The sequence below is a fragment of the Muscardinus avellanarius genome (assembly GCF_963383645.1).
Source record: "Muscardinus avellanarius genome assembly, chromosome: 10".
Classification (NCBI taxonomy): Eukaryota; Metazoa; Chordata; class Mammalia; order Rodentia; family Gliridae; genus Muscardinus; species Muscardinus avellanarius.
Window position 1 is genome coordinate 62,450,188 of NC_137796.1, and position 26,128 is coordinate 62,476,315.

The 26,128-nt window shown below is 53.0% G+C and overlaps 1 protein-coding gene across 2 annotated transcripts in view; it reads right to left on the reverse strand.

Annotated features, from left to right (window-relative positions):
* The window catches only part of SHANK1 (SH3 and multiple ankyrin repeat domains 1), a gene marked incomplete at both ends in the record, with an annotated part of 57,520 nt that overhangs the window by 10,532 nt on the left and 20,860 nt on the right, over nucleotides 1-26,128 (reverse strand). The window contains 10 exons of one of the 2 annotated variants that reach the window (XM_080702532.1): nucleotides 8,194-8,312; nucleotides 8,616-8,684; nucleotides 8,881-8,904; nucleotides 9,359-9,439; nucleotides 9,692-9,827; nucleotides 11,911-12,035; nucleotides 12,259-12,341; nucleotides 22,048-22,074; nucleotides 22,500-22,575; nucleotides 22,721-22,834. In XM_080702532.1, coding sequence (XP_080558658.1) covers nucleotides 8,194-8,312; nucleotides 8,616-8,684; nucleotides 8,881-8,904; nucleotides 9,359-9,439; nucleotides 9,692-9,827; nucleotides 11,911-12,035; nucleotides 12,259-12,341; nucleotides 22,048-22,074; nucleotides 22,500-22,575; nucleotides 22,721-22,834 — 854 coding nt within the window. The remainder of the gene's footprint in view (nucleotides 1-8,193; nucleotides 8,313-8,615; nucleotides 8,685-8,880; nucleotides 8,905-9,358; nucleotides 9,440-9,691; nucleotides 9,828-11,910; nucleotides 12,036-12,258; nucleotides 12,342-22,047; nucleotides 22,075-22,499; nucleotides 22,576-22,720; nucleotides 22,835-26,128) is intronic. The other variant, XM_080702533.1, reaches the window with a different exon arrangement.

The window sequence follows — 26,128 nt, forward strand, 5'->3', positions numbered from 1 at the left end:
TCAGCTCTCCCCGGGTGGGTAGGGTGCCCCCGTGGCAGGGAGGATGCCTTTCTGCTGGGGCACAGGGTAAGGCCTGGGATACTACTGCTGGGGAGAAAGCCCCTGAGAGGAGGAGGAACACAGAGAGAGGTAGAGGGATGGAGAGACAAAGACAGAGCAACAGAGACCATAGCTGAGAAAGCCGAAGCCAGGCAGAAGAGACTGACAGACAGACAGACAGCAGACCCCTAAGGGAGACATGGCTGAGGCCGGGAGCAGATCTGCCGGGGCTCTGTGCCCCGCAGCTGGCATCAGCGGGTCTTTCTCCTCAACCCTCAGGTGAAGGCAACAGCGTCCCTTGGGGAAAATTGAAATCTCCCAATTTTTTTTTCTTTTTTGGCACTGGAGATTGAACCCAAGGGCATTCTACCACTGAGCCACACACCCAGCCCTATTTTTTTTTTTAATTTACTCTTTTGTGTGTGACACTTGGGATGGAGCCTAGGGGCATTCTACCTCTAAGCTACATACCTAGCCCTACTTTTTATTCTTTTTTTATCTATCTATCTATCTATCTATCTATCTATTTATTTATTTATGGTGGTGCTGGGGTTGGAACCCAGGGGATTTCCTATCTCCCGGCTATACTCCCAGACCTATTTTATACTTTATTTGGAAACAGGGTCTCACTAAGTTGCTGAGAGCCTCACTCAGTAGCTGAGGCTGGTTTTGAATCTGTGTGATCCTATCTCAGCCTCCCAAGCACTGGGATTACAAGCGTGCGCCACCACGCCCGGCTTATTCTTTCTTTTGAAACAGGATCTCACTGAGTTGCAAAGGGCCTCATTAAGTAGTAGCTGAGGCTGTTCTCGAACCACGATTCTCCTGTCTCAGCCTCCCCAGCACTGGGATTACAAGTGTGCACCACACGCCCGGCTATTTCTTATTCTGAACCAGGGTTTTGCTAAGCTGCTGAGACTGTCTGAGGGCGGTGGCCCTCGTATCTCAGGGTTGCCACTCCGGCTTTCTTCTTCGTTTCCGTCTCTCACAGCCTGCTGTGTGAGACTCAACCGCATTTACTCCCCATCAGAACCCAGCAAGATTGGCTGTGGCCCGTTTTACAGAAGAGGGAATCGAGATGCAGAGAAATGAGAGAATGTGGCCCTAATGGCATGTTAAGTTAGACGACTCTGAATCCCCATTGGTCTGTTTTTATACAATTTCCAGGAATGGAGAACAAAGAAGAAAATTCAGATAGATCAGCGACTGAGATGCAGATGGGAGGAGACCTAAGAAAATAGGCTCACTGGGACTGAGAGCCCCCAGGTCTCAGCAAATACTGAATGAATGAATGAATGAATGAATGAACGAACTAATGAATGTGGCTGCGTCCTGAGTCTGAGGTCACCTAGGGCTGAACAGTCGCTTAGACTGAGAATGGCGAGGGCCAGTGGTTCTCAGCCCGAGGTGGTTTTGCCCAGCGGGGACACTGAGTAGTATCTGGGGACAGCTTGGCACCAGAGGCTGCAGCGTCCTGAAGGGAAGAGGCCAGGAATGCTGTTAAACATTCCCGGGATCACAGGGCGGCCCAGCAGCCGGGAAGCAGCCAGCCCCAAAGACAGTCAATTCTGGTTATTTGCCATAATCTCTGCAATGTCAACTATATACACTTTTTTTTTAATCACCCAATCAATACATAACCTTGTTTTATGTATGTTTCCATTAAAATGCCTTATTTAATATATTTGTTGATTCATTCACATTAAATTCACTGCCAACAACACTACCACTTAATGCCTGAAAAAGTTTATCTCCGTACAGCCCACCTCCCTGCGCTTGGAATACTAGATAGCAGCATGGCGGCACTGTGTTTTGGGGGATAGTTATTTTGGGGAAGTATTGGGAATCAAGCCCAGGGGCATTCTTCCTTTCTTTCTTTTTCTTTTGGTACTAGGGATTGAACCCAGAGGCATTTTACCTTCGAGCTACACCCCTAGCCCAATTTTACTTCTTATTTGGAAACAGGATCTTGCTAGGCTGATGAGGGTCTTACTACTTGCTGAGGCTGTCCTAAAAACTGGGATCCTCCTGTCTCGCCTTCTCAAGGACTGGGATTACAGTCATAGGCCACCAGGCCCGTCTTATTATTATTATTATTATTATTATTATTATTATTATTATTATTGAAACAGGGTCTTTCTAAATTGCTGAGGCTGGCCTCAAATGTGCAATCCTCCTGTCTCAGCCCCCCAAGTACTAAGATTACAGGCGTGTATCCCCATACCCAGTTTTATTTTTTATTTCAAAATAGAGTCTTGCTAAATTGCTGAAGCTGGCCTCGAACCTGCAATCTCCCTGTCTCAAATTCCCAAGTACTGGGATTACAGGCATGTGCCACTGTGCCTGGCTGCTGGGGGGACGTTTTGGGTTGTTTTTTTTTTTTTTTTTTTTTTTTTTTTTGGTGGTACTGAGGTTCCTGGAAGCCCTTCTACCTCCGGGCTACACTCCCAGACCTATTTTTACATTTTCATTTTGGAAACAGGGTCTCCTAAGCCAGCGCGCGCGGCTGGCTTGGTACCTGCGCGATCCTCCTGTCTCCGCCTCCCAAGCGCGGGGATTACAAACGTGCGCCACCACGCCCGGCTGGGGGGACGTTTTAAACACTGACATCACCAATAGAAAACAGGAAGATGGAAAAAAACATGGCAGTAAGTTAGTTGAGGGCAGGATGCCCGGCTGCCGTCTGAGCACGTAGACATGAAGAGCGCATTGGTCCAGTCAGGAGCATGCGCAGTTGGTGGTATCAAAGTTTCTCCACTCAGCTTGTGTCCATAAGACCCACAAAACTCCCCATGAATAACGACTTTGGGGTCCAAATAAATTTTAGCAAGTGGATACGTTTGCAAATACAGAATACTTAATTACTGAGGACCCCTGTGTCAACAGTGCAAATGTCAGAAACCCTGCTGTGAGGGAAAAAGACTTGGACCTCGGTTCTGACTGGATGCACACTGGCTGAGAGACTCCGGCAAGGGACGGCAGAGCTCTGAGAGCCCATTTTGAAAAATGGGGATGCTGCAAGGCGTGGTGGCGCACGCCTGTAATCCTAGTGCTTGGGAGGCTCAGTTGGAAATATCGCAGGTTTCAGGACAGCCTCAGCAATGTAGCCGGCCCCTCAGCAACTTAGTGAGGCCCTGTTTCAAAATAAAAAATGAAAGCCGGGCAATGGTGGTGCACGCTTGTAACCCCAGTGCTTGGGAGGTTGAGACAGGAGGATCACAGGTTCAAAGCCATCCTCAGCAACTTAGGCTTTCTGCAACTTAATGAGACCCTGCTATAAAATAAAGGATAAAAAGAGCTGGCGGTTTGGCACAGGCTTGTAACTCCAGTACTTGGGAGGCTGAGACAGGAGGATCTCACAGATCACAGCCAGCCTCAGCTACGTAGTGAGGCCCTCTGCAACTTAGTGAAACCCTATTTCAAAATAAAGAATAAAAAATAGGATTGAGAATGTAGCTTGGAGGTAGAATGCCGCTGGTTCAACTCTCAATTCCGCAAAAACAAAACAATAAATAAATAAATAAAAAGGGCTGGTGTAGAATCCAGGTAGAATGCTCCTGGATTCAACCCCCAGTACTACAATAAATAAATAAATAAATAAATAAATAATAAAAATAATAAAAATAAAGTAGGGCTGGAGGTGTATTGGAGGTAGACACAACTCTGGGTTCTATCCTCAGTACCTCCCCCTTACATATACAAAATGGAGATGTCCTTCCCTCCTGCCTTCAAGAAGCTTGTTGAGAAATTTTGAGGTCGTATTGGAAGCTGAAGCTAGAAGATCACAGAAAGAGAAAATAGTGACAGAAATGTAGAAGCCCAAGCCGGGCATGGTGGCGCACACTTGTAATCCCCGCTCTTGGGAGGCTGAAACAGGAGGATCGCGCAGGTTCGAAGCCAGCCTCAGCTACTTAGTGAGACCCTGTTTCCAAATAAATTATAAAATAGGTCTGTGAGTATAGCCTGGAGGTAGAAAAAGCCCCTGGGTTCTACCCTCAGTACCACACACACACAAAAAATGTAGAAGCCCAGGAAAAGTAATTTGGGCTCTACACAAGGAAAGATTTTCTAGAAGTCTGTCCATATACAAAATAACTGTAAGGAGGTGGTGAACTCCTTGTCTCCAGAGCAAGACATTCAAACACAGGCTGGAAGGAGACTGGACAAAGACGTGGTAGAGAGGATTTTAAAATAAGAATTAGGCCGGGCGTGGTGGCGCACGCTTGTAATCCCCGCGCTTGGGAGGCAGAGACAGGAGGATCGCGCAGGTTCCAGCCGCGCTGGCTTAAGAGACCCTGTTTCCACATAAAAACGTTAAAAAATAGGTCTGGGAGTGTAGCCCGTGGGAGTGTATCCCGGAGGTAGAAGGGCTTCCAGGAACCCCAGTACCACCAAAAAAATAAATAAATAAAATAAAATAAGAATTAGTTTTGATTGTGGCTTATGAGGTCTGCGGAAGTCAGAAATTTCAAAAATTCCAAGGCAAGAGGTTTTTTGTTTTGTTTTGTTTTGTTTTTTTGCGGGTATGGAGATGGAAGCCAGGGGCATTCAGCCTCTGAGCTACACCCCCTGCCCTATTTTTTATTCTTTATTTTGAAGCTGGGTCTCACTGAGTTGCAGAGGGCCTCACTAAGTAGCTGAGGCTGTCTGCGAACCGCGATCCTCCGGTCTCAGCCTCCCGAATGCCGGGATTACAAGCGTGCGCCACCACACCCAGCTGTAAGAGGTTTTGTTGGTTTTTTTGTGTTTTTTTTTTTGTGTGTGGGGGTGGGGGGGATGGAACCCAGGGGCATTCTACCACCAAGCTACACCCTCAGCCCTATTTTTTTCCTTTATTTTGACGCTGGGTCTCACTGAGTTGCAGAGGGTCTCACCAAGCAGCTGAGGCTGTCCGTGAACCGCGATCCTCCGGTCTTAGCCTCCCAAATGCTGCGATTACAAGCGTGCGCCACCACGTCTGGCCAGGGTAAGAGTTTTGGGGAAGGGATGAAAGATTTGCTCCAGATCAGAGGGTGATACAAAAACATCGCTGAGACCAGGGGAAAGCAGGAAAGGGAGAAGGCCACTATTCACTGAGAGCCTGCCATGCTGGGAGTTTGTCTCCTTTAGTTTTCCTGAGAGGCAACAAGGTTGACTTTCACCCCATTTTACAGAACAGGAAGCAGATGCCCAGAAATTAAATAGCGTGGTCCAAGGTGACATAGAAGTCGAGGAAGTCACATCTCCCTGGCTCTCTCTGAACACTCTGCATTTTTTATTCTTAGACCGAATAACTTGGGATAGGGGGCCTAAAAGATGATCCTAATAGCTATAGGGATTTCAAAATCTTGGGGACAAAATCCCCCCCTTTTTTTGTGGTACTGGAGACTGAACCCAGCGTCATTCTGTCTCCAAGCTACACTCCAGCCCTTCTGTTTTTCTTTTTAATTTTGAAACAGGGTCTCGATAAGTTGCTGGGGCTGGCCTTGAACCTGTGATCCTCCTGTCTCAGCCTCCCAAGCACTGAAATTACAGGCGTGTGTGTGCTCCTATACTAGACTCCTTGTTTTTTGATTCTTTTAAAAAGACCAGACCCTCTAGAGCAGGTTCTTACTCTCAGTGGAGCGGGGGGGGGGGGGGGGGGCCTGTGGCTAGACTTTATTCCTGTTCAGTTAGGCAGGAATAAATAGTATGTCTTTATTTCCACATCCTCCGATGAAAACTCAACTGTTTCTCAATTAAGAACGTAGGCAGCAAACATTGCTAGTCTCAGCAAGACCGAAGCTGCATCCCCAGTAGAAATCACAGATATTTCCATATCCCGTCACAGTGGTACACATTTCTCAAAATAGTGTTTATGTGCCTTGTGATTTTGAAATTAGAGTAGTTAAGATCCACCGCCAGATCTGGTGTTGACAAAAAGGGACCAATATTACGGTATCACAAATTTTGCTTTTTAAATATATTTTGAGCCAGGCCTCGCGGCGCCTGTCTGCCATCCCAGTGACTCAGGCGGGAGGATTGAACGTTCAAGGCCAGTTGGAGTACTTAGTTCTTACCCTGTCTTTTTTTTTTTTTTTTTTTTTTTTTGCGGGTCTGGGGATGGAACCCAGAGGCAATCTACCTCTGAGCGACACCCCCTGCCCTATTTTTTTTTTATTCTTTATTTTGAAACCGGGTCTCACTGAGTTGCAGAGGGGCCTCACTAAGTAGCTGAGTCTGTCTGAGAACCGCGATCCTTCTGTCTCAGCCTCCCAAATTCTGGGATTAAAAATCACAAGCTACCACCTATCTTAAGAAAAAAGAAGAAGAAAAAAAAAAAAAAGAAAAGAAAGCCAGGCGTGGTGGTACATGCCTGTCATCCCAGTAATTGGGAGACAGGAGAATGACAAGTTTGAGGATAGCCTCAGCAACTTAGCAAGACCCTCTGCAACAAAATAAAAAGTAAAGTAGGGCTGAGGGTAGAGCTCAGAGGTAGAATGTCCCTGGATTCAATTTCCAGTATTGCAAAAAAAAAAAAAAAAAGGCTGTGTCTGGCGGGAAGGTGGGGGACATAATTCAGTGACAGAGCACTGCTTAGTATGCATGAGACCCTGGGTTCAGTCCCAGTACTGAAGAAAGAGAATAATAATAATAATTGTGATACTCTATTTTGGTTCAGTGGTAGAGTGCTTGTCTAGCATGCATAAGGCCCTGGGTTCAATCCCAGTATTGCAAAAAAAAAAGAGAGAGAAATTAATATTCATAATTTTGATACCTCTATTTTGGTATCACTGGATTCTTTTTTATCTTATGTACCAAATATTTTATGCATTTATAAAAATTATTCTAAGAAAGATTACACTGGCCTGCCAAAGGGGACTGCAGCTCTCAGAGCTAAAGAACCCAGCCTTAGAGTAAATGGTTCCTTGACCACCAAGCAATGGGTATGGCCAGAGGGCAGAGGCTGGACAGAGCAGGGGGTGCCAATGTCCAGGCAGTGCAGTGGGTGGCCTCTGGAGGCTGCTACCAGGAGGTGGGAGAAGGTGATGGCAGGCCTGGGCAGGGGCTGTTAGTGTCAAGAGACATAGCCCATTGAGCGGACAGCCAAGGAGTGGCCAGCAGGGTCCCACCAGAAGAGCCAAGGCTGGGGCTGGACCATGGGTTTAGGGGCCTGACTGTCTGGGTTAAAATCCTGGCGCGCGGCGCCCTCTCCTCTCCTCTCCCCTCCCCTCCCCTCCCCTCCCCTCCCCTCCCCTCCCCTCCCCTTCTCTCTCTCTCTCTCTCTCTCTCTCTCTCTCTCTCTCTCTCTCTCTCTCTCTCTGGTACTGGGGATTGAACCCAGGAACAGTCTACCTCTGAGCTACACTCCAGCCCTATTTTATTTTTTATTTGAAATGGGGTTTCACTAAGTTGCTGAGATAGGCCTCGAACCTGCAATCCTCCTGTCTCAACTTCCCAAGAACTGGTATTATAGACCCTGGCTCTATCTTTGAGCCTCAGTTTCCCTCTCTGTAAATGGGCTAAGTATGCATATATTACAGGATGATTCTAAGAAATGAATAAGATAATCCATGCAAAACACAGCCACCAAAAGATGATCAGCGTCCACTATAGGTGGGGAAAGGCTGGTGGGGAGGAGAAAACAATAATAATCTTTCTTTCTCTCCTTCCTTCCTTCGTTCCTTCCTTCCTTCCTTGTTCTGAGATGAGGGTCTCACTATGCTGCCCAGGCTGGTCACAACCTTCCAGGCTTAAGCCATCCTCCCTCTTCATCTTCCCAAGTAGCTGGGGCCACAGGCACACACTGCAGTGCCTGGCTTAATAATTAATATTTGAATAACTGCCAAGTATCTATTATTATGCTGGGGATCTCTGCCCGTGACATCATTTCACCTTCCTTGAGACTACTGAGGTGGCCTGGAAAGAGGTGGGACCGGAGGACTAATGTGAGGTGTAGGGATGGTAAACAGAGCCACGGAACAGGAGGACAGATTGGGGTAGAGAATAAGGATGGAGAGGATTGGTAGAGAAGGAGGCCCCCGGGCCGGGGAAGGAGGGAACCCAGCAAGTGTGGCGCCCGCTCCAGGGCCGCCATGAAGCTCAGTGGGTCGGGAAAGGTTGGGGAAGAAGGAAGGAAGAGGCTCCAGGGAGGTGTGACTGCCCAGCAGCAGTCTCTCCCGCCGGTCTGCCTACCTCAGTGGCAAAGAAGCCTTTGGGCCGGTGCTTGCCCAGGGACGCCAGGCCGCCAGGCCCGGGGCTCTCGCTTGCACTGATGGTTTGCTGAGCCGCCGCTAATATTTCATCCAGTTTGTCTAGAGGGAGAGAAAGCGAGATGCAATTTGCTCTGACCCCTGCCACAGCGATGGCGCCTCGGAGGGAGGGGAACCCCTGGAGAATTTCGTATGAGCTGTGAAAGGGCTGTCCTGCCTCCCTCCCAGGGGACCCAAAGTCCTGCATGGAGACATCTCCCAGCCCAGGAGGCAGGCCCCAGAAATGGGAAAGGGTGAAGGTGGGGAATAGGGGGCCCTCCAGAGAGGGAGGGTGGAAGGAAGGGGGAGCGAGGCTGTGGCACCCCAACCGGGGATCCGTCGGGGAGCAGGGCTGGGTCATCTTACTGAGAGCCATCTGATACACGGTCCGCTTTTTCTCCATGCTGGGCACCGGCGCAGGCTGCTGCTCGTACTCTGTGGGCAAAGGGTACGGATGAAGCCCGAGGGCGCCCCGGAGGCGGGCTTGGCCAGTGGGCGTGGCCGGCAGGTGGGGCCAGTGGGCGTGGCCGGCGGGAAGTGACGGGGTAGTGAGGGGCCGGGTCGGGGAGGCGCGAGTCCACCGGCGGGATCAGGAGACCCGGACCCTCCCGCCAGTCCTGTACCCACTCACCACTCTTCTTCTTCCAGGGGGAGACTAGCTCGGGGGAGAGGCAGTAGAGGAGCCAAGAGTTAGGACGTCAGGGGGAGGCCAGGGCCCCTCTGGAACCCGCCTCCCTGGGGCCCCAGGGGTGGGACGGTCAGTTGCCCTGCCATGGGGGACGGCGCACCGAGCCCTGCCTCTCCTCTGTGACTGGGGGCAGGGGGACTAGGGGGAGGTGGGGAGAGAATGCGGTTGGGGTGAGGTGGAACAGATGGAGGGAGGCCAGAAGGAAGGAAAGAGAACCAGAACAGAAAGAAGGACACATACAGGCCCCGAGGGCAGCTCTCAGACCGACAGCCCTTCCTGGAGACACACAGGCAGGCCACAGAGTCTGGCCATGGATGAGGACGAGGACCCCTGATCACTGGACGCTAACAGACTCCAGGGACATGCGGCCCCCTTCCCTGGCCCTCCCTGGCCCTCGGCCCCAGCAGCCCCACAGGCTCACCCATTTCCTCCAGCTCTGAGGTCATAGACTTGGAACGCAGGGAGATGGCTGGGGGCGGGAGCCGCTTGGCCTGCTGGGGTGCTGAAAAGACGACGTGGGGGTGGGAGGCATCAGGACCCCGAGGAGAGACTCCAGGAGCTCCTACCACCACCACAAGCAGCGTCACCAGCATGCTGAGCCCCCCGCCTCAGTCTCCCCCCAGAAGGCTCATGACTGAAGGCCTTGGGAAGGAAAGGCCTTGCTTGCGTGGTGGGGACCAGCCATGGGGCTCCTGAGGGTCCTGGTCTGGGGCTGTGGGCGCCCAGCCTGGCCACAGTGGCTCTGGAGAACTACCTTTCTTGTGGACGGCCTCATCCATGTCCGGGTGCCTGGTGACCATCACCACCTTCACCATCAGTGTGTTACCCCCTTGGCGGATCATGTTCACCACCTGTCGGTGGCCCACCTTCACCACGTTCTGCCCGTTCACCTGCGGCACAGGCGTAGGTGAGGGGAGGGCTGCGCCTGGATACTGAATCCCCAGCCCTGCCCTGTCCCCAGTGACCCAACCCTCCACCCACCTCTCCCCGAGCCAGTCCCCCTGCCCTCTGCACAACCCATTCACCTCTGCCCTCACCTGGTCCCCCAGGATTGTGATATTGTGAGGGGGGGGGGATGCCAGCCTGGGGAGAAGATGCTTCAGAAGAATATTATTTATTTATTTATTTATTTATTTATTTATTTATTTATATTGGGGGTTGAACCCAGGGGCATTCTACCTCCGAGCTATACACCCCACCACCTATTTTTATTTTTATTTTGAAATAGGGTCTCCATACTCTGGTGAGAGTCTCACTACTTGCCGAGACTGTCTCCAGACCTATGATCCTCCTGCCTCTGCCTCCCAGTACTGAGATTACAGGCACCACCACACCCAGCTTCTTTTTATTATTATTATTATTATTTTTATTTTATTGTGGTACTGGGATTTATTTATTTATTTATGTTGCGGGTCTGGGGATGGAACCCAGAGGCATTCAACCTCCAAGCTACACCCCCTGCCCTGTTTTTTATTCTTTATTTTGAAACCGGGTCTCACTAAGTTGCGGAGGGCCTCACTAAGTAGCTGAGGCTGTCTGTGAATGTCTCAAGCTTCCTAGTGCCATGATTATAGGCTTGTGCCACCATATCCAGCTCAGAAGGACCTTTATCCTTATTATTATTAATATTATTATTTGGTACTGAGGATTGAACCCAGGGACACTCAACCTTTGAGCTACACCCTCAGCCCTTTTTTTTTTTTTTTTGGTGGTACTGGGGTTCCTGGAAGCCCTTCTACCTCCGGGCTACACTCCCAGACCTATTTTTACATTTTTATTTGGAAACAGACCTATTTTTACATTTTTATTTGGAAGCAGGGTCTCCTAAGCCAGCACGCGGGGCTGGCTTCGAACCTGCGCGATCCTCCTGTCTCTGCCTCCCAACCGCGGGGATTACAAGCGTGCGCCACCACGCCCGGCAGCCCTTTTTGTTTTGAAACAGGGTCTCACTAAGTTGATGAGGGCCTCTTTTTTTTTTTTTTTTTTGTGGTACTGGGGATGGATCCCAAAGGCTTTCTACCTTTGGGCTATACTCCCAGACCTATTTTATATTTTTTTATTTTGGAAACAAAGTCTCACTAAGTTGCTGAGAGCCTCACTAAGTAGCTGAGGCTGGCTTCGAACCTGCACGATCCTCCTGTAATCCCAAGCGCGGGGATTACAAGCGTGCGCTGATGAGGGCCTCTTTAAATTGCTGAGGTTGGACTTAAACCCTTGATCCTCCTACCTCAGCGTCCTAAGTACTGAGATTACAGATGTGCATCAGGGCACTCAGGTGTAAGATATTCTTTTTTTTTTTTTTTTTTGGTACTGGGGATTGAACTCAGAAACATACTAACTCTGAGCTACATCCCAGCCTTTCTTTGTTTTTTGTTTTTTTTTGGGGGGGTTGGATTTTTTGGGGGGTGGTACTGGGGCTCCTGGAAGCCCTTCTACCTTCGGGCTACACTCCCAGAAGTATTTTATACTTTTTAAAATTTGGAAACAGGGTCTCTTAAAGCCAGCACAGCTGGCTTCGAACCTGCGCGATCCTCCTGTCTCTGCCTCCCAAGCCCCAGCCTTTCTTTAAAAACACCACTCAGGGGTGTTCTGCCTCTGGGCTATACCCACAGCCCTTTTAATTTTTCATTCTGAAACAGGGTCTCCCTAAGTTGCTGAGGCTGGCTGCGAACCTGTGACCCTCCCATCTCAGCCTCTCAGGTCCTGGGATTATAGGTGTGTGCCATCACATCTGGCTTTTAAAAACGTAAAAAAAAGTTGCTGAGGTCTCACTAAGTTGCCAAGGCCGGTCTTGACTCTGCAATCCACCGCTCTCGGCCTCCGTAGTCCTGGGGCAACAGTACTAAGTACTAACAGTACTGGCTCAGAAGAGCCTTTAGGTGGAGTTGCTGGAGAAGGCCCAGGGGCTGGATAACCAGTGGCCCAGGGACCTGCGGCCAGGGTCCCAGGGAAGAGGGGGTGGCTGGGACTCACCTCGATGAGGAAGTCTCCCATTCGCAGTCCAGCCCGCCATGCCACGCCACCCTCGTCCACTGACTCGAGGTACTGCAGCGCCGGGAAGGCCGGGGTGGGGGTGAACTCCTCGATGGGGGTCTGCGCTGCAGACAGGGAGGAGCCGGCGGGGTCGGAGGGGAGAGAGTGGAGAGGCCAAGCAGGGGATGGGGCTCAGACCCAAGTCACAGAGGCCTCACCGTAGCTGAGGGACCAGCACCCCAGGGTGGGGTGGGGGGCGGGCCGGGGTCCCTTCCTCCTTCAATGCCCCCACCCTGCTTTCCTGGATCAGAGAGCCCTTCTCCCAGCCCCTCCCCGGCCGGCACTCACCCTTGGCCCCCCGGAGCACGAACCCAAACCCCTCACTGTCCTTCTTCTGCAGCAAGACTGTCTTCTCTTTAATGATGTAATCGCTGGCAGGGAGGCAGGAGGGATGGGGGTGGAGAAGGATCATGAGACTCAGAGCAGGTGCCCCACCCAGCTACCCGGGGCCCCAGCCCCTGCTCCGGGGACCATTCATGGCACCTCCTGGGATGTCTGTCTCCCACTCCTGTGCATATGCCGCAGCAGCTCTGCCAGGCCTCCCCCTCGGAGCCCGGAGCGCTCTCTCTCTCCCACTCACTCCTTCCTCATTCATCCATCCACCCATCCATTCAGCGAGTAGTTCCCGAGCCCACTGTGCACCAGAGGGCTGGGGAGAAGAGCCTCGAGCTCGGGTCCCTGCTGGCCACTTCCGGTCTGCGACCTTGAGTCCAGGACTTGAGCCACGTGTGCCTCGGTTTCCTCACTCACAATGGGGGACGATTACAGACCTTGCCCAATAGGATTATGGGGGAGCTCGGAGGGGTAACACGCGGTTAGCACAGTGCAGACACGTAGCACGTGCTCCCAAGGATTTGTTGCCTGCCCTTAGAACCACGCATTGAGTCAAGAGGACACAGGTCCTTTGATGATACCCTTCCAAACTCCTTTACTATATATATGCGTCACAGTAGCACCTCCCAAGGTCCCCAAGCCTACTGGAACACTGCTTATTCTGCACTGTCCAATATGGTGGCCACCGGCTGCATGGGACTATTTTTAGAAAAGTTAATCAACATTAAAAAAAAAAAAAAAAAACTGGGCATGGTAGTGCATGTCTATAATCCCGGTACTCGGGAGGCTGAGATGGGCATTGCAAGTTCAAGGCCAGCCTCAGCAACTTAGCAAGACCCTCCCTCAGCAATTTCACAAGACCCTATTTCAAAATAAAATAGGGCTGAGAGTATAGCTCAGTGGTTCAATCCCCAGTACCCACCCCCAAAAAGGAGAAGCCGCGCGTAGTGGTGCACCCCTGTAATCTCAGTGCTTGGGAGGCTGAGAGGGGAGGATCGCAAGTTTGAGGTGAGCCTTGGCAAGTCAGCGAGATCCTTAGTAACTTAGTGAGATTCTGTTTCGAAATAAAAAATAAAAAAAGCTGTGGGTATAACTCAGAGGTAGAATGCCCTTGGGTTTCATCTCCAGTACTCCCCCCCAAAAAAAAATTTTCTTATTTTTTTTAATTTTTTTTTTTTTTTTTTTTGGTGGTACTAGGGTTCCTGGAAGACCTTCTACCTCCGGGCTACACTCCCAGACCTATTTTATATTTTATATTTTTAAAATTTGGAAACAGGGTCTCTTAAGCCTCCCAAGCGCCTTGCCACAAACATTTGCCTCAGGGCATTCAACCTCTAAGCTACACTCCTGGCCCTGTTTTATTTTATTTTATTTATTTATTTATTTATTTATTTATTTATTTATTTATTTTTGCAGAACTGGAGATGGAACCCAGGCGCGTTCTACCTCCGAGTGACACCCTCAGCTTTATTTATTTATTTTTTATTCTTTGTTTAGAAACAGGGTCTCACTGAGTTGCAAAGGACCTCGCTAAGTAGCTGAGGCTGGCCACGAACCGCGATCCTCCTGTCTCAGCCTCCCAAGCAAGGGGATTACAAGCGTGAGCCACCGCGCCCGGCCCCCTCCAAAAATTTTAAAAACACTCTGTTTCTCAATCCCAGTGGCCACATGTGACCCGTAGCTCCCATGTAGGGCAGCGCTGACAAAACAAAACAAAATTCCATTTTTGCAGAAAGTTCCAGTGGACCGCGCTGACTTCTGTATCCCTTGGTAAATCTCAAGTATACCTCCTACGTGCCATTAATATACCCTGATAAAATACAAACTCTCCACAAATACACTGACAGCCCTCAGTAAAGCCACCAAAGCCCACTGGCACATTCGGGTTAATATCCCCATACACAGTAAATGTCGATGAAACTGAAACCAGTGCACTTATCCCCACAACTATGCAACCTTGCTTCGACAACACTCCCCAAACCCCGACGCATTGAAAATGCATTCCAGAAGAATCCAACACACAGTGGACGCAGGAATACACAAACACACTGGGTCCAGTTACACTCCCTTCCGAAGACCCTTGAACCCCCAGGAACCACCAAAATACAAACTCTGCTTTGCCACAAACATTTGCCTCAGGGGCATTCGACCTCTGAGCTACACTCCTGGACCTGTTTTATATTTATTTATTTATTTATTTATTTATTTATTTATTTATTTATTTACTTTTGCAGTACTGGGGATGGAACCCAGGCACGTTCTACCTCCGAGTGACACCCTCAGCTTTATTTATTTATTTTTTATTCTTTGTTTTGAAACAGGGTCTCACTGAGTTGCTAAAGGACCTCACTAAGTAGCTGAGGCTGGCCACGAACCGCGATCCTCCTGTCTCAGCCTCCCAAGCAAGGGGATTACAAGCGTGAGCCACCGCGCCCGGCCCCCTCCAAAAATTTTAAAAACACTCTGTTTCTCAATCCCAGTGGCCACATGTGACCCGTAGCTCCCATGTAGGGCAGCGCTGACAAAACAAAACAAAATTCCATTTTTGCAGAAAGTTCCAGTGGACCGCGCTGACTTCTGTATCCCTTGGTAAATCTCAAGTATACCTCCTACGTGCCATTAATATACCCTGATAAAATACAAACTCTCCACAAATACACTGACAGCCCTCAGTAAAGCCACCAAAGCCCACTGGCACATTCGGGTTAATATCCCCATACACAGTAAATGTCGATGAAACTGAAACCAGTGCACTTATCCCCACAACTATACAAGCTTGCTTCGACAACACTCCCCAAACCCCGACGCATTGAAAATGCATTCCAGAAGAATCCAACACAGAGTGGACGTAGGAATACACAAACACACTGAGTCCAGTTACACTCCCTTCCGAAGACCCTTGAACCCCCAGGAACCACCAAAATACAAACTCTGCTTTGCCACAAACATTTGCCTCAGGGGCATTCGACCTCTGAGCTACACTCCTGGACCTGTTTTTTATTTATTTATTTATTTATTTATTTATTTATTTATTTATTTATTTATTTATTTATTTATTTTTGCAGTACTGGGGATGGAACCCAGGCGCGTTCTACCTCCGAGTGACACCCTCAGCTTTATTTATTTATTTTTTATTCTTTGTTTTGAAACAGGGTCTCACTGAGTTGCTAAAGGACCTCACTAAGTAACTGAGGCTGGCCACGAACCGCGATCCTCCTGTCTCAGTCTCCCAAATGCCGGGATTATTATAAGCATGCGCCACCAAGCCCACCTCCTGTTTTATTTTTTATTTTAAAACAGGGTCTTGTTAGCCGGGCGTGGTGGCGCACGCTTGTAATCCCCGCGCTTGGGAGGCTGAGACAGGAGAATCGCGCAAGTTCGAAGCCAGCCTCAGCTACTTAGTGAGGCTCACAGCAACTTAGCGAGACCCTGTTTCCAAATAAAATATTAAAAAAATAGGTCTGGGAGTATAGCCCAGAGGTAGAAGGCCTCTGGGTTCCATCTCCAGTACCACAAAACAACAACAACAACAAACAGGGTCTTGCTAAGATACTGAGGGTCTCACGAAGTTGCTAGGGTTAGCCCCAGACCTGTAATCCTCCTGCCTCAGCCTTCCAAATATTAGGATTACAGGTGTGCACCACCGTGCGCAGCTCCACAAGCCTCCTTTAACATCAGGAACGCAAGGCAGGGCGTACTTGTAGCACCTCCCCCTGGTCCCTATTGAACTTCCCAGGGTATCCCAACAATGGCCAGACCCCCTCTGTATATCCCAGTAATATCCACGCAGCGTTAACACACTCCAATAATAGCCAAGCGTGCTCCCCAATTACCTACCCCCACAGATTCAGCAAAACAGCCCTCCACGAATACTCCAGTATATTTCAGTAACACCCCCGCACATCCCAGTATGCTCCAATAATAACTCCCCCTCACTCCGATCTCAGTGTATTCCCATAACACACCCCCTGAACACATCCCAGCACATGCCAATAATAACTAATGTGCTCCTACCGTTATTTCGGCATCACCCCTCACAGCGCCTCTGTACACTCCCATGACCCCCACGACTCCTACTGTGAGATCCATACATTCATACCGTAGGAACGCCATTCTGCAGGCGTACTGCCGGTCCCTCCCCGTCCTCCCTAGTGTGCCTTGATGTGCTCCACCGCACAAAGACATGCCCAGCCTCTGCCCTTGCTCAGAGTTCACCCTGGTCCAGCAGCTACGCGAACACCACACCTGCGTGTCTTTCTCAGATCCCATGTGCAGCCCTGGGCTCGGCCCCCTGTGTGGCTGAATGGAACGGGCTGTTGCTAGACTATGGGAGGACTGAATCAGGAGGTGAGGGGAGATGGGGAGGGAGGAAGGTAAGAAGGCTGGAAGTAAGTTGGATGGGTCATGGGAGTGAGTTCAGAGGTGGGGGCTGCTTGATCCTGCATCCGGGCTACCACCACAAACCGACTACCTCCAGTCTCCCATGTCCCTGCTGCTCCCATATTCTCTCCAGCTCTCCTAGAAGCCCGTCAGCTCACCCTTTGTTTCTCAGCAGCAGCAGCAGCAGCAGCAGCAGCAGCAGCAGCAGCAGCAGCAGCAATCTCTCTTTCATTCATGCCTTCCACCCCTCCCTCCCATCACCTTGACCCCCCAGGCCTGGAATCTCTCTCTCCCTCCCATCATCCCTACATCCCATAAATCAACTTTCTCCAAATCCTCCATCCCCAGCAACACCAGAAACACTCACATATGACAAGAGGCTCTCGCTGTATATGGGCTAGCCAGTATTTAGTCTTTTGCAAGTAAATTGTTCCCTTGCCTTCTCACAACCAGCATCCGAGGTAGATATAAGTACCATTTCCACTTTACAGGTGAGAAAATAGAGGCACAGAACGGTTAAGCCATCTGCCAGAGGTCATACGGTGAGTAACGTTCTTCAACAAAACCCAAGGCATACCTGGCTCACTGCGGTAAGAATGCCCTCCACTACACGGTACCGTATACCTTGAACACATATACATCTGCCCCCAGATCACCACGAGCTGCCCCCCAGCACCTGCAGTTCATCCTGAGCCGTGCTGGCCACACAACAGCCAGGAATATGCATCAGACCATTGCTAAATACCGCTGTCCCAGCACTTCACGTTTATTTATTCCTTGATCCCTAAAGATAACCCTGGAAAAGTTGATAGATATTGTTCCCATCTTATAGATCAGGACACTGAGGCACAGAAGAACTTGGCCAAGATCACACGAGCTACCAAAAGCATCCAAGCCCCAATCTGGATTCTCAATAATACCCCCAACAGTATCCAAAGACCCCCAGATTACCAGAGCACCCCATCTTTCCCTCCCAACTCCCACCCCCCGCATCTTATACCGGCCCCTCTCTCCTCCCCACTCTCAAGACCGTCTCAGCCAGTCCCCAGCGACAGAGGGATGACCCCCTTCATCCCACCCAAGTTTCTCAGCAGCGCTCTCCCCCTCCCTGGCACCCTGCAATTCTGTACCCCGTCACCCCTACTCTTGGGCACCTCTTCCCCCCTCCGCACTTCACACCACACTGCAGTCCCAAGTAGCCCTATCCCACCTGCACTGACCCCACACCCCTCTAGGGGCTCTTGAGTCACACCCCAGGGGTCTCTTCCTCTGCCTCCCACTTTATCCAGACACACCCTACAGCCCCTGCCCCAAAGTGTCCTGCTCAGATGTCTGTGACCTTGCCTTCGCCCTGCCACCTCTGCCCCTCCCAGGTCCTCTGTTCATAACCCCGAGGTGTCCCCCAAAGCCCTCAGCAGGTCCTCTTCATCCTCCCTGACCACCCCTGGAAAGCCCTGGCAAGCCCTCCCACTTGCCCTGGCTCACTTCACGCACACCCTGGGCCCCTTCACTGGCAGCTGCCTTCATTTACATTCCTTGCATCCTCTCCCAGGGCTCTCTCCAGCTGCCCAAATCCCCACCCCCAAATCCTCTTCACATTCTCTGCAGAGCTCCTTACCCCATTTCTCTTCCCAGCACAGAGCATCCCCCCAGGCCCTGGTGCCTGGCCCCACTCCAGTAGCCCCCATGCTCCCCACCCCCTCTCCCCTCCCCTCCCCCTCAGGCCCCTCCCCTCCCCCATGCTCCATACCCCACACCACCCGGTCTCGCTCTGTGGTGTGGACTACCTGCCTGCCAGGAGCCGGCACTGGGATCTCCCCCAGGCCATTTCTCAGCACCCCGGAGAGGCCTCTGGAGCTCAGCGGCCAGCTCCCGTTCCTGGGCCCCACGGTGGAGACTGCGGCGTGCGCCCCCTGCCCCCACGCGAAGGCCCCTCACACACCCTCAGGATCCCACAGCCCAGAGCCTGCTGCCCTACATGGAGTCCCAGCTGGGGCTCAGCCCCTCCCCACGTCCCCATCCTTGCAGGCGGGCCTCCCCACGCGGGCCCAGAGGTCCCTGCACAGGGAACCAGCCCCCTTCCCCATGCTGAGAAGAGGCACCCACTAGCGGCTCCGGCTCCCAGCGCACAAGCTCGGCTGCGGCCCAGCAGCACACGTGCCCCACGCGGGCAGAGGGCAGAATCGCTGGCTCAAGGGCTCCCCCCCCCACAGGCCCCCCCTGGGGGCAGGGAGTGAGACACACGAGGACAGAAACACACGAGGGACCAGTGAAGGGGGGCCAGTGGGGGAGGGGACGGAACAGGCATCGGAGGAGGTTGGGTGTTGGGAGACACAGCCGCAGTCCCTGGGACAGATCCACTCCATCACACACACACACACACACACACACACACACACACACACACACACAGTCCCCAGACAGCCTCACTATGGGTCCAAGTTACACAGAGACAGACATTGACACACAGGGACACACAGATGGACACAGCTGGGGGGTGGGCTGGGAGCCCACCGTCTCCCCATCTTCCTCCATCTCCCTCACACACATGCACCTAAGGCTGCAGGCAGCCACACACAGGCACATCGACACAGCCACACTGACACACGCTCGCTCGCACAGTAACACGCAGCGGAAAAAGAGGAGGGAGGGGAGGCCGGGGGCGGGGGCGTGTGTGATGGAGGGGACGCCGTGAATGGGAGACAGGGGTATGAATGGGGGGACTTGCCAACTCCAGCAAGAGGGGCGGGGATGGGGGACCAGAGGGACGGGGCGCTGGGGTGTCGGGCCTGAGGGGGAGCCGCTGTGGCTCCCCAGGGGGGTCTCCACAGATGGGGATGCTAAGGCCAACAGGAAGGGCAGTGGGTTCTGAATGCAGGAGCGGGGTTCATATGGAGGGCCTGGCGGGGAGGTCTTGGGGGGAGAGGAGGGAGGCTTGGCTTGGAGGGCCTGTGGCGGGCGGAGGAAAGATTCCTAGGGCTGAGGAGCGTGCAGGGGGGGGGGGGTCGGAAAGGGGCCCAGGAAGCAGAGCGGAGAGGCGAAGGGATGGGAAGCCGGGTCTGAAAGGCTTTGGGATCAGGATGCGGCTACAGGAGAGGGAGGGAGCGGGGGGGGGGGTGAGTCCGGGGAAGATTCGCGGCAGAGCGAGGGGAGGGTCCTCCTGGCGGCCCCGGCCTCCGGGCCGGCCGCAGGGAAAGGGGGCGGCGCGCTGGGTTACCTGTAGATGTACCAGACGCTGCGCCGCCGGGGCCCCAGGGCCGGCCAGCTGGAGGAGAGCGCGGGGGGCGGCTGCGGCAGGGAGCCCCCACCGGGGCCGCCCCCGAGACCCCCGCCGCCGTCGACCGCAGACAAAGCCATCGCCGCCACGGCCCCGGCCCGGGTCCCGGTGCCGGCCGCCCCCGCCGCCGCCGCCGCCGCCGCGTCCCCGTCCCCGCTCGGCCGAACCCCCGTGTCCGGGCCCCCAGGCCCCGCCTCATGCTGACCCGCGCAGGGAGGGGGAGGGGGAGGGGGCGCGCACCCCCCCGCGGGAGGGAGGGCAGGGCCGGGGGCTCACATGCCGGGGGGCGCGCGGGCGCGGGGCGCGGGGGTCGGGCCGCGGCGGTAGCGCGAGGACCGCGGACGGCACCGGCTTCAGCACCGCGGACAGCTCCGGAGGCGGCGGCGGGAGGGAGGCTTAACCCCTTGGCGTCCCGCGCCGGGCGGGCGGGCGGCGGAGGGGGCCGGGCCGGGGAGGGGGCTGGGAGGGGAACGCGGGGCCCCCTTGGCGGGAGAAGGGGGAGGGGCGAGGAGCGGGGGGAGGGAGGCACTTCCGGTCTGCCCCCCCTAACCCCCTCCCCCCTCCAGAGCCCTCCCGCGCAGGTGCAGAGAGGGAGAGCGGGGAGAGGGACGCGCACCATCACACAAGATGCTTCGCAACCGCGTGCGGGGACGCGTGGACCGGCCCCACTTCCCGGGCAGAGACACGGGTGAGCGGAGCCCCGGGAGGGGACGCACAGCCCGCCACCACAGACCAGCACACAGCGCACCCCAACACCATCTTGAAGGGGCAGGAACGGAAGGCCAGGGCATTCAGACCTAGCCCCTGGACTGGAGACTGCCTCACCCCAGAGAAGCCCCGGTGGACGGACACACAGGCACACCGCAGCTCACAAGACAGCTATGGACCCCAAGCCAGGGAGAGGAGAGAGGGCTGCATACACTGGGAGGGGGCACCCAGGGCGGCCCAGCCCCCGCAGGAATGCTGAGGATCATCCGTAAGATGCAGGGCACGCGACACAGCCCAGGCCATCGCGGTCAGGTAGGACCGAGGGGAAGCAGGAGGAGGGGACCCTCAGAACACCACACTCGCGAGGAGCCGAGCGGGGAGAGAGGCAGGGGCCCAACACGCTGGCTGGCGGTTGGCGAGACAGAGACAGCAGGAGGGGAAAGAGGAGAAGTTGAGGAAGAGCCGGGCCACCCCCAATCGGCAGGGGGAGCAAGTGGCCCCCAGACCAAGGCCAAGCAGAGACCCAGAGAGACAAAGACAGAGACGAGGGGCAGAGGCTGTATCTCTGAAGCAAGGAGACCTTGATACTCACCCGGTGCCCAGAGCCGGAGACGTGCCAGGTGAACACGCACAGTGGTCAAGCGCCTCGGACCCTCGGGGCGCAGGGTGGCACCCCAGCCCGCCCTCTCCCCCCCCCACCGTGTTCTCCTTTCTCTTCCCTCCCTCAACCCCGACCCTTCCCCACTGGCCAGAACACAGACACATAGGTTTGGACACATTTAATGGAAGGATGCTACGAACAAGGGGACCCTTCCCTGGATTGGGGCGTCGGCGGAGGAGGGTGTCATCTCCTAGACACCGAATTATGCCCCTCCCTCCTTCCCCCACAGCTCTGCCCTCTGAGAGCCCGAGCCCTGGAGTCCTCCCCTCCTCTGCCCTTCCCTCCCCCACGTTCAGGTCCTGATTCCCAGATCGATCAGACAGCTGCAAATACATGCACACGCGCTCATGCCCTGATGCGCGATCTTTCAGTGACATGCACAGAGGGCAGATGTGGACAGAGACCCACCTATCCGCCTGTGTGAACAGACACATGGATGCTTCCGGCAGAGCTTGCCCACGAGCTTAATGAAGCATCACCACCGACACAAGCGCACCCACATACACCGGGTGGGACAGAGCCTCTGGTTCAGGGCACGGCTACAGGGACGTCCCTCTCAGGGCCTTCCGGCCACACATGCACACGGATGGGCGTCATGCGCACGTTCACGCACTGGAGACCTCAGCTTGGATCGTGCACACGCACACCTTCAAACACCCCACAAGCACCCCGTCCTTCCCCTCCTGACCCCATTCCCTCCCCGCCCCTCCCCTCTCACCTCCCTGGGCCAATCCCATCCATCAAGCTTCCGAAGCAAGTCAGCCAAGAGCCAGGGAGGGGAGAGGTGTCAGTGGGCCCCTCTCCCACCTGGCCCCGCCCGGCCTTCCCCCACCAGCGCCAGGCATGGGATGGACACACACTACCACTGCATGTGACTGCACAGAGATGGGGCGCACAGGAGACCAGGGCCTCCAACAGCCACGCACACAAGCGCCCCCCGCCCGCCCCATCCCAACCACTCCATTAGTCTCTGGCTGCCCAGAACCGGGAGGTTCCTGTGGCTGCCAAGGAAGGTTTGAGGTTGGGGTATGTAGTCTGAAACAGCTCAGTTTCCTCCCCACCCTTCCAATCCCTTTGAATTTCAGGAGAAGATGAAGAAGAGGACTGGCTTAGAGGTGTTGAGCATATTTAAGTGTGGAGTGGGAGGCCTGAGGGTATAGAGACATTTACCTTGGGGCATCAAAGCTGTCGTAGGAGCCCACGGTATAATGCCGGAAAAGCCTCTTGGCCTTGTCACTGCGGCTTTCTGCAGGGGATGAAACTGGCATCGGAATCTAGGATCCCCCTTCCCCTCCAGGCTTCCCTCTGCCCCTCAGGACCCCACTCCCACCAGGAGAGGGAAAGGAAAGGGCTCTAGGATGCACTGGGAAACGTGAACAATCTCTCCTTACCTTGCTTTCCTTCCTGGGAGCGGTTTGCCACCTCTTCCAGGCAGTCTGAGGGGAACCAGCCAACGCGACCTTTGACCTGGCCTTCCCAGAAGCCTCCTTCCCCGATGCTGAGCACTGGAGGGGGAGCAGGGATACGGAAATGTCTGTGTTGCTAGGCTACTCCCGGACCCCCAACACCCTCCTGCACCAGGCCCGGAGCATCCTTAAGTAACCTCTGGGGAAGGGTGAGGGGACAGTAAGAGATCTAAATCATGTCATTACAAGGGGGACATCAAGAGGCACTGGGGAAGAGGACCATGTTCTCCCAGACTGGTCCCCTGGTAACTGGCCACAGCCCCCCTAGACCATGTGGACTTGAATGGCCTGCCCCTGCCACTTCCTGAACTCAGCAGGCTACTTAATCTCTTGTCTTCGGACCCCAGACCCCTCCCTCCGCCTCTTTGCCTCTTCCAGAAGAGATTAAAATTGCCTCTTTCTCCCAACTGCCCTGCCCCCAGGACTGGAGTCAGCTTTCTGTGGTGCTCCATTTATTTATTTGTTTGTTTGTTTGTTTGTTTGTTTGTTTATACTGGGATTGAACTCAGGGGCATTCTTCCTCCAAGCTACATCTCCATCCCCTTTTAATTTTTTTTTAAATTTTGAAACAGGGTCTTGCTAAATTGCTGAAGCTGGCCTCAAATCTTAGATGCTCCTGTCTCAGCCCCCCCACCAACACTGGGGCTGAGACACCAGGACCCCCACCTCCGGCCCTCCTCCTAACCACTGAGTGTTGGTTTCTCCTCTGACTGTTACATGCCCAGTGTTGAAGTACAGAGATACATGGTAAGACCAGCTGATGTTTACCTAGCACTTGCTCTGGGCCAGAACCCTAACAGAGGGACTACTTTTATCATCCCTGTTTTAACCAATGAGGAAACTGAGGCTCAGAAAGCTAACACACTTTGTTCAGAGTCATGGGCAGAGCTGAATTTGAACTCAGGCTAATGTGTTCCAGCGCTCATCTTTTTTTCTCTCCCCTCCCCCCTTTTTTATTTTGGTGCTGGGGACTGAACCCAGGAACATCTTATTTCTGAGCTATTTTATTTTTCATTTTGAAACAAGGTCTCACTAAGCTGGGAGGCCGGTCTCAAACCTTCGATCCTCCTGTCTCAGCCTCTCAAGTACTGGGATTACAGATGTGTGCCGCCACACCCAGCAGGGCTAATGCTCTGAGTCACTAATGTGTCACTGACTTTTCACCCGAGGGGCTCACTACTGCTAATAGTAGTGGACACCAGAATGTCTCCAGAATCTTTAGTGACTATAGGCTCTTGGCTCCTCACTCAATCCTTATACCCATACCAGTAGGAACAAATATTTTCCCATTTCATAGACAAGAAAGCTGAAAGTGACACAAAAAAATCCCCTGTCCAGTGGGGCGTGGTGGCACATCCTTGTAATCCCAGCATTTGGGAGGCTGAGACCCGAGGATCTCAGGTTTGCGGCCAGCCTCAGCTACTTAGTGAGGCCCTCTACAACTTAGTGAGAACCTGTTAAAAATAAAGAATAAAAAATAGGAGCCGGGCGTGGTGGTGCACGCTTGTAATCCCAGCATTCGGGAGGCTGAGACGGGAGGATCGTGGTTCGTGGACAGCCTCAGCTACTTAGTGAGGCCCTTTGCAACTCAGCGAGACCCTGTTTCAAAATAAAGAATAAAAAAAATAGGGCAGGGGTGTAGTTCGGAGGTCGAATGCCCCTGGGTTCCATCCCCAGACCCACAAATAAAATAAAATTAAATTAAATTAAAAAGTGTTGGGGGGCTGTAGCTCAGAGGTAGAATGCCCCTGGGTTTAATCCCCAGTACAAAAAAAATAAAAATAAAAATAAAAAACCTGGCAAGAGACATGGTAGGAGTTGAGTCGGGGCTATCAGATACTTTCCCCTGAACAAACTCCTTCCCCAAGGAGAATCTAGGGAGACCAAATGTGGTAAAGCCCAAGGTCACCAATGAAAACAGGAAATGGGGTGTCCAGAGTTCTGCGTCCTCTGCCAGGTTTGGCTGGGACATCTTGCAATCAATCAGTCATTGGACAAATAATTATTTAGTACCAGTGAAGACACTATTGAGTATAACCTGCCCTCATTGGGCTTCTAAACCGACAGCTCCTGGAGCAGAGATGCTACCAGGGTCTGCAGGATTGGAATTTGAGGCCAGCACTCAAGAGAAAAGGATGGGGGATCTGGAGAGAGGCCAGATGGGAGCTTGTGTACTAGACGGCCAAGGGGTCCAGGGATCCTGGAGGACAGCGACATAGCTTGAGACCTGGAAGATCCTACAAGCTGAGAAGTGTGTCGGAAGAGTTTGGCATAGGAAAGGGAGTGGGGCGTTTAAAGAATGATGAGGTCTGTAGAACCTTGTGGGTGAAGGAGAGTGGGCAGGGCAGGGGCCCACAGGCCCCATAAAGGCAATGAAAAGTTGCGTATGTGTGTGTGTGTGTGCGCGCGCGTGTGTGTGTGTGTGTCTGTGTGTGCATGTGTGTGTGTACTCGTGCTGGGGACTGCACCCAGGGGCATTCATCTCTGAGCTATAACCCTAGCTCTTTTTACTTTTCATTTTGAAACAGTCTTGTTGAGAGTTTCTCTGAGTTGCTGACTCTGATCTTTTTTTTTTTTTTTTTCAGTACTTGGGAATTAACTCAGGGACATTTGACCTCTGAGCTCCACCCCCCAGCCCTATTTTTTTTTTTATTCTTTATTTTGAAACAGGGTCTCACTAAGTAGCTACGCCTGGCCACAAACCTGCGATCCTCCTGCCTCAGCCTCCCTAATAATGGGATTACGAGTGTGCACCATGGAGCCTGGGTAAGGCACTGAGCTTTGACTCCCAGAGTACAGAGGGCCCGCTTCCTCCTCGGGTTGTGGTGAAGCTCAGTAACATCATGGGCATAGGCGAGCTCTGAGGCAATTAAGTTCCTTTTACTGAAAGAAGGGAATATAAGAACCGAGTGTGGTGGCACATGCTGGTAAATCCAGTACTTGGGAGGCTGAGACAGGAGGATCCCAGGTCCACAGCCTGCCTCAGCTTAGTGAGGCCCTCCGCAACTTAGTGAGACCCTGTTTCAAAATAAAGAATAAAATAGGGCTTGGGGGGTGTGGAGCTCAGAGGTAGAATGCCCATGGGTTCCATCCCCAGTGCCGGAAAAAAAAATAAAATAAAAAATGGGGGATCTAAAAACAGAGGGCAGTGTGTCCTCTCCCCACAGAGGAGCTTTGGGCTTGAGAGACATGCCTTGGTCCTGTGCCGCCTGGAAGGTCCCTCACCCTGTCTCGGGGTCCCTGGCCCCCACTTCCCAGGCTCACTGGTTTTGACAGAGCTGCACCTACTCCCACAGTTAGTTCCTGCACACGACCATTCATTCATTCACTCAT